The sequence below is a fragment of the Thunnus maccoyii genome, chromosome 13, assembly GCF_910596095.1.
Source record: "Thunnus maccoyii chromosome 13, fThuMac1.1, whole genome shotgun sequence".
Classification (NCBI taxonomy): Eukaryota; Metazoa; Chordata; class Actinopteri; order Scombriformes; family Scombridae; genus Thunnus; species Thunnus maccoyii.
This window is the reverse complement of record NC_056545.1, coordinates 20,704,563-20,715,991: the sequence shown is the minus strand read 5'-3', so window position 1 is coordinate 20,715,991 and position 11,429 is coordinate 20,704,563. Positions and strand designations below refer to the sequence as shown.

Here is an 11,429-nt window from a genome sequence, read left to right as displayed (position 1 = left end):
AATATTCTGTCCAGACACTGCCAGAAAACCCTAAAATTATGAAATCATAAATTCTTTTTGTTTCCTTCTCCTAGCTGCTAAATTAGTCTCAAATTACCAATGTCACAGTTATTTTGCTGTGGCTGTGACAAACCCCACTTTAAACTCTTAATTTCAGGACCAACATGGTGCTGCTGACACTGTTCCACCACTATACTAGTGATCATATTTCTATTTTTACGCTCAACAAACATCACCTTCATTTGAACAACGAACCAAAGACACAGTCCAAAAATAAATGAGTAGAAATTGTTGGTAAATGAGACAGTTATTGTGCCTGCAAATGGAAAGTGGAAACTTCTAATTCGCTTAAACAATCATGAATTTGCCCAGTTCTCTTCCTTTAGCTGCCCTCTCTATGGTATACACAATCCCAGTGACAGTAATACAGTACATGTACAGTACTATGTGTTATCTATCACATTATTGAACATCTAGAGTCCATCAGCTTGTTCTGAACTGTGAGTGACTGAGTATTATGCAAAATGTGCATGTGGCCCAGGACTTTATCATGGCTTAAGTCTATACATAGTGTGAGGAGATGTTGTTCAGTGTTGTATCAGAAAAATAATGCCATCTTTGTACCACTACATGCCAGACATGATGTATTCTACAGACAAAACTTATGGAAGTAACAAATACGTGTGTTTTAAATTACTATTATTTATTCACTATCTGTAAATAACGTATTTAACAAAGAAGTGAAGTGTGTTTGTTTGCAGGGTTGGTGTCAGGCAGCTGGTTTCATGCAAAATATCTACATTGAGGGTGAGGAATGGTTGCATGTGCAGAAACACACTTATGGGATCTGGCCAGTAAAACCAGTTTAGAACAGTTTAATGGCTGTTGCTGGAGGCCAAGGGGATGGCCAACAATCTCTATAAAGACCTCTGGTTGGTCTCTACCAACTCAGCATCCTATGACACATGTCAGCCTATCCCTGGTTTTTCTCTTGACTGCCATTCTTACATAAGTCCAGTAGAGGGCAGTAAAGTGACAACATGAGCAGTGTAGTAGAAGAAGAAGGCTCCTGTGCCCCGCCCTTTGACTCACCTCGTTTAGATGTATTTTTCTACTGGTTTGTTTATGACGCGGCTCGCTGACTCCGTTAGGCTGACAGCTGACCAAGTGTTTGTCGTTGTAAAGACGCGCTTTTTGGTGTCTGCTTTCATGGAAGATACTTTTCTGTGAGCCAGATATCTTTAAAAGAGCGCAGAAAGCTAGTTAGCAGCAGTGAGTGTTGGCCAGTCATACGACCAGATAACGTTTGTTAGCCTAGCAGTAGGTTTAGCTTACTGTAACGTTATGGCGTGACAGGAAAAATGGTTGTTTGACGACGCCTGGGCCAAGCCTTTTTTTGATTATAACACTAATATCGAAAAGGCAGGAAATAGAGAGACGGACGCATGTGTCTAACACCTAACTCATTCGCGGGTTAGGCTTTTAGACAGCTGCCTGGCGTCTAACTTAGACTAGCTAGCGAGCTAAATTAACGTTAGCATGGCGTCAGATACAAGTGACACCGAGGAATTCTATGATGCTTCCGAGGACGTTAATTTTTCTCCATCTCCAAAAGTGTAAGGAAACACATGTTTATAATATTACGTTAGATATAAGAGACTAATGCAACACGCTTTTCTGCTCCTCAGCCATAAGTTTTAAGTATCTAGCCAACTTAGAAAAAGCTAAATGTGCAGAGTGCTCATTCTTACAGACAGCGAGCTGCTTCAAAGACAAGTCTAGAATCAGCTGCTAATTACTGTCCAATCAATTTAGTATATTTTAACATTTTAAAGTTGTTGTATAGTGTCATACTTTGATTCTCTAGCTGTTTAATGTTAGTACAGGGAGGGTCTAGCCTACCACACAAGTCACATGATGTTATTCCTGAGATCAGTAGGATAAGGTTTGTTTGCAGGAACAGGTTTCCTTTTGAAAGCTGCAACAAATATGCAAATCAGCAGTTTCCATTCTATAATATTGTTTGTTATAACACCAAAATGATCTTAATGACTGTCATTATGGGAGCTTGGAGTTTTGGATTGTGGGTACAATGACTAACTGGAACAAACATCGCCATGTTTTGAAAATAATGTTAGGAAATACTACTATCATAGATTGATTAAAGACAATTTCACCAATAACAGGCTGTTACTGCCTAGTGGCTTTGTTATTTTCCCTCATTCACTATGACAAGTGGCGACTAGAGAGTTTATATATATATAATGTGGAGGCTACTCTGCAAATATCCATTTAGTACACTCACTCTATTTAACATGCATGGTATAAATCATATTAGTAAATGGACGACATTCGTGGACATTTTGGCAGGATTTAGTTGCATTTCTTTATTATTGATTGAAGTTATATGAAACAACATTAAGCACACAGAATCAAAGACCATTGTTGACTGTATCTTGCGTTCAGACTTCATTTGGTAGCAACCACAATCTGAAAGTTTTGTGTAATTACATAACGTCTGAAAATCAGTATTTCACATTTGGATTAAAAAAAACATTTTAAACACTCACTGAACAACTGCCCAAGAGGACAGTTAAAATAATTGTACATTTGATTTAAAATTAAATTTGTTCTAGGGTGTTATATTTTAGACATTGACTTTCATTACATTTTTGAGCTGTGTCCTTTTGTGTTTTTTTAGGTCACCCTCAAAGTCTCTCATTCCTTCGCCTCAGGTATGTTTATCTAAAGTCAGGCACTGTTGAAACAAAGCAGTATCTGCTGACTTGCTTGTAGAATGATTATTCCTACTTGAGTTTGAATGTTACCAGGGCTTGAAAATTAAGTAGAGGTACTTAATACATGGCTTGGGATTTAAATTAAATTGTATTATGTTTAAATCCTTTGGATTTTTTTATTGAATCTAATGAGGTAGTTTGTTACTTGTTTGTTTGGCAGATAGATTACATCATTTGTTAGTATTTGTTATTTAGTTTTGGTACTTTGCTCTTTACTAGTTAAAAAAAGGCTTGGACCATAATGAATCTGGGTATTTCACCAAATTCAGATAACAATGGCCCTTTGAACTCACCTCTTCTAATACAGTATGCAGTTCTTTAATCTGTAATCTCACATTAAGTGTTATTGACCATCCAGAGGTGACTTCAGTGTTTATAGTAGTTCTCCTTAAAGTTTCACCTGTGTTAAGAGACCTCAAGGTAATGTGTTGTTATTGTGTGTGAAAACATTGAAATAGCCTGTTAATTGATAAGTCACTGACTGCAGATATTCAACCCTTTACTATGATGACAAGATTCCAACAGTGGTTAGCCTGTGCTTCCTTCCTGACAGCTAGGAATATGGAAATGACATGGAAATTAATCGTCTGTCATTGTTGCTCAGCCTTTGCTTCCCACACAGACGTCTACAACTGAAATTTAAATAACATTTTCTCATGAGAGAGATAAATTGCAAATATGAACTGCTCTTTAACATTAACACAATACTGGAACTGACATTTAAATGGACCCAGCAGTGAAACCTTGCTTGCTGACAGACCAGCATTAGCCTCAAGCCCTTCAAAATTTGCTGAAAACATTGGTTTTGCTGCAAAAGGAAATTGCATCATGGAGAAGTGCTTCATGCATAGATAATTTCAGTGCTAAGACCCTGGAATTTACTTAAGAGTCAGTCACAGAGTTTACTCTCATGGCAAGCAGTGTGTCTCAAATGTGAAATGTCAATTTTAAAGAAGCGTACCGGTGCTCTATAAATAGGTTTCCCTCTGTCTGCATGTGTTTCAAGGGTTATTGCTTGCCTGCCTCGATATAAATTAAGTTTTATGTGCCTTTTGTAATTTCCTATGTGTATCTATTATAGGTAAACAGTATTTTTTATTGTTTTTGGTACAGCTTTCACAGAGATCAGTAAATGCTGCACAAGATGTGAGCTGTGGAGTGGCCACATCTGAGACTCAGCAAGATGATTCCCTACAGGTGTGGTTTTCTCTGTTATTGCTCAGTATCCCACAGATGATGACTCTGATAAAATGGAAAGAGAAAAAGATTTTTCTATCATAATCTCATATTTTTATGTTGTATAAGAAAAGCAAAAGCAAAAATGTAATGTGGGTCTTATAGATGTGAGGGGCCAAATCGAGCCAACAGCTATTTTAGTATGTTTTAGAAATTGCATAGAGTGCTTCCTTTGCTGCACCACTATGAGGTTAAATTTGTGTCATAATTGAATCATGTAACACCTGCCCACATGAGACCTTTGTGCCAGAACTGAAACTGAAAAATTCTGAACTGAAACTGTTCAGCAGCGAAACTGAAAAATCAAACACAGAAAAAGCAGTGAAAAAAGTGACCACAAAAGTGAAATCCCGGTCAGTGACAGAAAAGTGAGAATATTGTAATCAAATATTTCATTCTTGTATATTGTCATCTTACGTTTTGCATTTGAGGTCATTTTTTTGCTACAAGTTGATTCTTGGGAGATTTTGTTCAGTTATTATGACACAAGTGTAATCCCATATACCACCCAGCTTTTTACATAGGTATCATTCTAACTGTGAGCTTTTGTTCTGTGTTAACTGCTGTAAAAACAAAGGAAGACAAGGTACATCTGGAGACAATAACATGTTTATGTTGTAGTTAAGCTGGACATGGGATTTGCATTGTAGTCACTCCATTGTAAATGACCTTACTGATCTTTTCTCTTCCTCATAGATCATTGATAGCATCATTGAGGAGAGTCAAAAGGGAAATGTTGGTGAGGTGGCTCAGCTGTTAGATCAGCTTCATGTTGATGTAAGAGTGGAGCCGGAGCCAAAGGAAGAGAATAATGCTCAGGAAGTTCCCGTGGAGCTAGCAGCGCCAGCTGTTGAACCTCAGCTTGTTGAGAGGCCAGAGGAACAACCGGAAAGTGCAGCAGCAAACGGAGCATGCTCTATACCTGCCCCTGAACCCACCGATGTCCCAGGGCTATCAGTTGGAACACAAGAACGTGTTCAGCCCCCGGATATCACCAGCACCATAAGACAGGGTCAGCCTGATGGTGCACTTGTGGGTACAGAAGGGGAGCAGGAGCAGAGACCTGCAGACATCTTAGACCAGGTCCCTTTTACAGAAAGGCCAACTGACTCAGACTCATCTGGGCCTACCAAACCCCCACGGCAATTCACAGTGGAACCAGACATTGTAGCCAGCACCAAGAAGCCTCCTCCCTCACGACCGCCCCCTCCCAGCGGAGGTCCTCCACCAAGACCACCTCCACCGTCCTGGCAGAGTCTACCTTCCAAGAAGTCTCAGGAGTGTCTGAGGCCAAGTGGACTTGAAGGTAGGAAAAACAGTACACAGTTTGCACTAAAGTTGATAAGCGTTCAATTGATCTGAAGAGTGTTTTGAAATGTTGAGCTTGACCTTGAAGACATCACTGCATTAGTAACTGTTTTAAAGGATCTGACAGTGCTGTAAAGTACAGTCTTTAGAGAAATATCCTTTTCCAAGTCCTTGTTTTGTGAGCATAATTCACCAAGTTTTGCTTGGCAAGAACGACAGTGAGTGACACTAAGTGTGAATAGTGTTTCAGGTAATGATGCATGATTTGAACCACAAAAATAGTTTATGGACAGAAAGAACCCAGGCTAAGACTTCTTCTCAGCTAAGAGTAAATATCTGCCACACATCGACCCCAACACTCACTGCTCAGATGTAAGGGGAGATGAACGATGCTGATCACTACTAGAAAAGTATTTGCAAATTATGCTGTCATTTCACTTCCCTTATATTAAACAACTTTTAATTAAATAGACGGATTTAATAACCCTAAAACAAGGGAAAATGGTTTAAGTGCTCAATGCCACCAGTAAACTGTAGGAATTTCCACAAATGTGTGTTTGAAAGAAACAATGTCAAACCACTGCACACAAACAAAGCAGAGAGATTTTTTTTCAGATGAAGTGTTGTGTTTGTCCAGTGTCTGCAGTCAGTGGTGATGCTCTAGAGCCCTCAGGCCTCGTGTCTCCTAGCAGCACAGTGAGGAGTCTAACCAAAGAGCTGCAGCATTCCTTGGATCTGGCCAGTGCCACCAGTGGGGACAAGGTGGTGACAGCACAGGTCAGTGAGGCTGCAGACCTTTTTGGTGCTCATGCAAAGCTGTTTAAAAATTAAACTTCATATGGTTTAGAAGTGTTCTTAAATGTGCTATTCATTTTTATTTTGCATCATTGCTTGTTTTTTTTTTTTTTTTTTTTTTAGGAGAATGAGGACGAACAGGCCTCATCTCAGAGTGGAGGACAAACTCCAGGCCCTCAGCGTCCACGCTCCAACTCTGGTAGAGAATTGACAGATGACGTAAGAGTCCCTATTTTTTGACTCCAACGATAACCTAATCTCTTGCACATTCCTTACACCCTCTATATACCAAATGCACACTTGTCTGTTATCATAAAACAGGAAATCCTGGCCAGTGTAATGATTAAGAATCTGGACACTGGGGAAGAGATCCCTCTAATCCAGGCAGAAGAGAAACTTCCTGCCGGGATTAACCCCCTCACTCTGCACATCATGAGGAGGACCAAGGAGTACATCACGTAAGCACAAAATGTGTTTTTCTGTATTAACAATATTGTTAAATGTGATTGGCGATATATCTTCTCACTGTTCTATACATTTGCCATTTTTTGAGAAACCTGTTAATTGCAATACCGAATATGACTCACACAATGAAAATTAGATGAAAATGAAAGTAATCTACACAAGTCAGCTTCAAGTCAGAGTAATTGAATTTCACATCCACTGACCGTGTTCTCAGATCAGCAGGAACAAAAAGAGAGAAGAGCAGCTGTTAGTCATTTCAGTCAGTGAGACTATTGGCATTTTGGAGAAATGGCCTGTTTTGTGAGCACTGCTTACTCACATATTGTGGCAGCGTCATGTTTCATAAAAGATTATGGCTTCCGTGAGTTCTACAGGGCTCTCGCATGCTCATGCAGCACAAGTATATTATTTGTTTTGATTAGTGAAATATCAAAGTTAATGGGAGAAAAAAATATCTCATGTTGCAAATTGCAGCATGCATGTTGCAAGTTTTGTGAAATGGGCCCTGGTTCACAGTAAAAATCCCAAAATAAGGGGATTACAACATACTGCACAAAACTGATAGTCAAAGGTGGAGAGAAACATACTCAATCAGACACTCGAGCTTCCACTCCATCTGGCAAGAAAAAGCTTTTTTCCTGGAAAGGGAGGAGGCTTGTTGCTGTGGGCTGCAAGAACACTGTTGGCAGTGTTCCTCTCTTTGGAGAGTTTGCACACTATAAAACATTTTGCCACTGTGAAGTGCTTATTTAAGGCTAATCATGAAAAAACAAATGGTACATTTTCTAGGGGAAGTTGATCTGTTAATTTTTTTCCTCTCAGGAATGATGCTGCACAGTCAGATGATGATGACAAGTCTCAGACTCCGCTTGCAGACACAGATGGAGGAAAACTGAAACAGAAAACGTAAGGATTCCTGACTTCTTGTAAACTGTCGCTGGAACTGCGTGTCTTCCCCCTCACACCACATGATCTTATAAAGAATCTAATAATTAATCGTTCCTAATTACTCACCAGAACGCAGTTTAAAAAATTCCTGGGCAAGTCTGTGAAGAAGGCCAAACATCTCGCTGAAGAATATGGAGAGAAGGCAGTCAACAAAGTGAAAAGTGTACGTGATGAAGGTAAAAGAACACAGTAATTTTAAGTTTTTAAACTACTTAAAATATATTAGAAGGTGAAATTCCTGATAGCATAGTTAATAAGATTTATTATAGACATCCAACTTGCATAAGATGTTTCACCCTTCCAAGTGAAAGCTAATGTTTATGAAATTTTCAGTTTTTTGTAATCTCAGTTGTGCTTTTTTTTTGTGTGGGGCCCAGTTTTCCATACAGATCAGGATGATCCATCATCAAGTGATGATGAAGGGATGCCTTACACCAGGCCTGCCAAGTTCAAGGCAGCACACAGCTTCAAGGGTCCCTTTGACTTTGATCAGATTAAGGTTGTGCAGGACCTGAGTGGAGAGCACATGGTAAGAGAATCTGTTTTTTTTGTTTTGTTTTGTTTTTTTCCTTTTGGTTAATGTTTAAAAGAAGACGTACCAACGAATGCTGTTGAGAGTGTGCGTGTCTTGTCCTCAGGGGGCCGTTTGGACGATGAAGTTCTCTCACTGTGGGAGGCTGCTGGCAACCGCGGGTCAGGATAATGTGGTTCGCATCTGGGTCTTGAAGACTGCCTTTGACTACTTCAATAACATGAGATTAAAGTACAACACTGAAGGTAACCTCATCAGCGTGTCAGATCTTTTGTTGTGTGACGATTGATTATTTTAATTAAGTCATTTTGCTCTGGCTTCTCCAGGTCGAGTTTCGCCTTCTCCGTCTCAAGAAAGTTTATGCTCCTCTAAATCTGACACTGATGCTGCGGTGAGTGAAATTAAGAATGCTCTGATTGGTGGGTCGTCTGCTTTCACAGTTGCTTTTAATAGTGTTAGTAGTGCAAGTATTGGAATGCTGTATATTTTATAGACTTGATACTAAATGTTTTCCCTAACAGACTGTATGTACCCTTATTGTAGGCAAGTTGTGCTCCAGAGGACCCAGATACAGAGGACAGGAATGCCCCTTTCCGTCAAGTCCCCTTCTGCAAGTACAAAGGTCATACAGCTGATCTGTTGGACTTGTCCTGGTCAAAGGTGATGTCTCACTGCCCTCTCTTTATCCTTTTATCCTTCCTCTGCACACATTTTAAATGCTCTCAGCACTGTTTTTATCTGTTGTCTCACTTAATCAATTTTTGTGTCAATCTAGAACTTTTTCCTGCTCTCCTCTTCCATGGATAAAACAGTCAGATTATGGCACATATCCAGGAGAGAGTGTCTCTGCTGCTTTCAGCACATTGATTTTGTCACGGCCATCGCTTTCCATCCCAGAGTAAGTTGAGTCACCTTGCATTACTTCTCTTGGCACAAAGCATCCATCTACTTATTTTGGCTCCCAGACTGTATTGATAGTAACATTTCTTGTTTCTTGTCTTCCAGGATGACAGATACTTTCTAAGCGGCTCTCTGGATGGAAAGCTACGGCTCTGGAACATTCCGGACAAGAAGGTGGCACTTTGGAACGAGGTGGATGGCCAAACACGCCTCATCACTGCTGCCAACTTCTGCCAAAATGGGAAATATGCAGTAATTGGCACCTATGATGGCCGATGCATCTTCTATGACACAGAGGTAATACTCAAATGAAGGACTAGAGAACAGAATAGACTTAAACGCATTCTGTGTTATCAGGTTGCTGTAAAAGTTTTGTAGACGTCATTTCAATGACGGTGTTTTTCTGTTTCTTACATTTCACAGCGTCTGAAATACCACACCCAAATACACGTGAGGTCCACCAGAGGCAGGAACAAAGTTGGACGAAAAATCACTGGTATTGAACCTTTACCTGGAGAGAATAAGGTAACATCTGATCTACACTATAAATACAACTAGGCATGTCAGTCAGACAGACAGCGACTAAATTCTCTCTTTTTTCCCTTCCATAGATTTTGGTGACCTCAAATGATTCCCGCATCCGCCTTTACGACCTGAGGGACTTGTCTCTATCCATGAAATACAAGGGTTACGTCAACAGCAGCAGCCAGATCAAGGCGAGCTTCAGGTGAGGATGGTTGCCTTTCATGAGGTTTTGGCTTAAGCATTTTTTAGAAGCATTTGTAACCACTGAGTAATAAACCTGTCTCCATGAACCGCACTTAGAAGTTAGTGTTATTGCCTTTTTGCTGCCTCTAGACTGCCTCTCATAAACTGCCCAGCCCCCATTAAGCACACTTAGTCTACACCTTTCACTCATAAAGACGGATTAATCATGCAACTATCTTCTTACAGCCATGACTACTCCTTCATAGTCAGTGGCTCGGAGGATAAGTACGTGTACATCTGGAGCACTTACCACGACTTGAGTAAATTCACATCTGTACGACGGGACCGCAATGACTTCTGGGAAGGGATTAAAGGTAACTGTGCTGTGTGTTGAATGACAAACAGCATTTTAGCTTAACTACCTGTCTAATTAATTTGTTTCCCTTGATTTAACTGTCACTAAAGCACTCCTTATCTTTCAGCACACAATGCAGTGGTCACCTCAGCCATTTTTGCGCCCCACCCAGGCCTCATTGTTCCACAAGAGACAGGGGTAGAGAAACCAGAAGCAGAGTGCAAGAGCCTGGACTCCACAGACTCTGAAACAATACCCTCAGGTACATTTGTTTGAATTCATTCATGGATAAATATGGAAACATCAAGTAACTGTCATTTCAATGCTAAACAATCGAATTGTCCATTGCAGGTGCCCTAAAGACAGATCACACAGAGGTTCTACTCTCTGCTGACTTCACTGGAGCCATCAAGGTTTTCATCAACGTAAAAAAGTACTGAGCACCTCAGAGGTTGTCATCTCATCTCATTCAGGCCTGTCTGTCGGACATCAGTCCTAAAGATGAAGGACATTCAGTCAGGGGCCATCTAATCTCACCTGACTACCTAATGGTTATTGCTTTGAGACAAAGAGCTGTTTGCAGCTTTTTCGGGAGAACAGGGACCCTAAAATGGAAGATGAGGGAATAGATGGAAGACATGGACTGTACAAAGCAGACAGGGTGCGATTCCCTGTCATATTTCTATTTTTTATCTTTAATACCAAGCGACTGTGAATGGCTTGGCATTCATAGGAACCGGAAATGCCGAGTGTATGCGGACACTAAAACTGTTCGGATTTGTGTAAATTTACAGCTGTATGGTCAAACCTCATATAGTTAGAAAGCTACTTGTAATAGTATGAGCACCTTACTAGTTTCTTTTGCTCCCACATATCAGAAGTTAAGTCCTCAGAAGTGCAAGACACTGTCCTAACTGTAAGTCACAAATTTTATTGTGTCTTGTGTGTTAAGAGATGTAACCATTTGTCTGGAAAACAAGGTGATTTGAAATGTCATTTACCAATTATTTGTGCCTATAAAATCTAGATTCATTTTCTAAATTCTTCAACTTCTCAAGATTTCCTCTAAAATATGAAACATTTCAGCTGATGACAGCAAACTGACGGTACAGGAAATCTGTATATGGTTACTAATGATTAGGGCTGGGTATCTTAACTTTTCTTTCAGATACAATACTGACTCTTCAGTACTTTTGATACATTTCTCTGATCAATGAAAGCACATTTCATTCTATAAAAGGACTGTAAATTTACTGTGTAACATTGCATACTTACTGCTTTTGTAAACAGAACCAAATGATGCTATATTAATTTCCTCAATAAAAATGAATGCTTGTTTATAACCTTCTTTAACCTTGAAAAAAAATCTGACAACAACTTAGTA

General features: G+C 39.8%; 1 protein-coding gene across 1 annotated transcript; it reads left to right on the top strand.

Moving 5' to 3' along the window:
- Positions 1-1,086: 1,086 nt before the first annotated feature.
- wdr44 (WD repeat domain 44) lies at positions 1,087-11,388 on the top strand. Its single transcript, XM_042430687.1, has 20 exons — positions 1,087-1,616; positions 2,702-2,735; positions 3,912-3,995; positions 4,731-5,340; positions 5,980-6,119; positions 6,261-6,356; positions 6,459-6,595; positions 7,425-7,508; positions 7,620-7,726; positions 7,928-8,079; positions 8,189-8,327; positions 8,409-8,473; positions 8,626-8,742; positions 8,858-8,980; positions 9,088-9,279; positions 9,406-9,507; positions 9,594-9,709; positions 9,937-10,064; positions 10,173-10,307; positions 10,397-11,388. Exons 1-20 carry the CDS (start codon positions 1,540-1,542, stop codon positions 10,483-10,485), a joined length of 2,727 nt encoding a protein of 908 aa, XP_042286621.1. The 5' UTR covers positions 1,087-1,539; the 3' UTR covers positions 10,486-11,388.
- Positions 11,389-11,429: the final 41 nt, after the last annotated feature.

Bases quoted from the DNA above. Each gene is read 5' to 3' on its own strand.
- wdr44 (XM_042430687.1), top strand. From the start codon at position 1,540: ATGGCGTCAGATACAAGTGACACCGAGGAATTCTATGATGCTTCCGAG. The intron at 8,474-8,625 runs GTGAGTGAAATT...CCCTTATTGTAG, and splicing joins AATCTGACACTGATGCTGCG to GCAAGTTGTGCTCCAGAGGA. The intron at 8,743-8,857 runs GTGATGTCTCAC...GTGTCAATCTAG, and splicing joins TGGACTTGTCCTGGTCAAAG to AACTTTTTCCTGCTCTCCTC.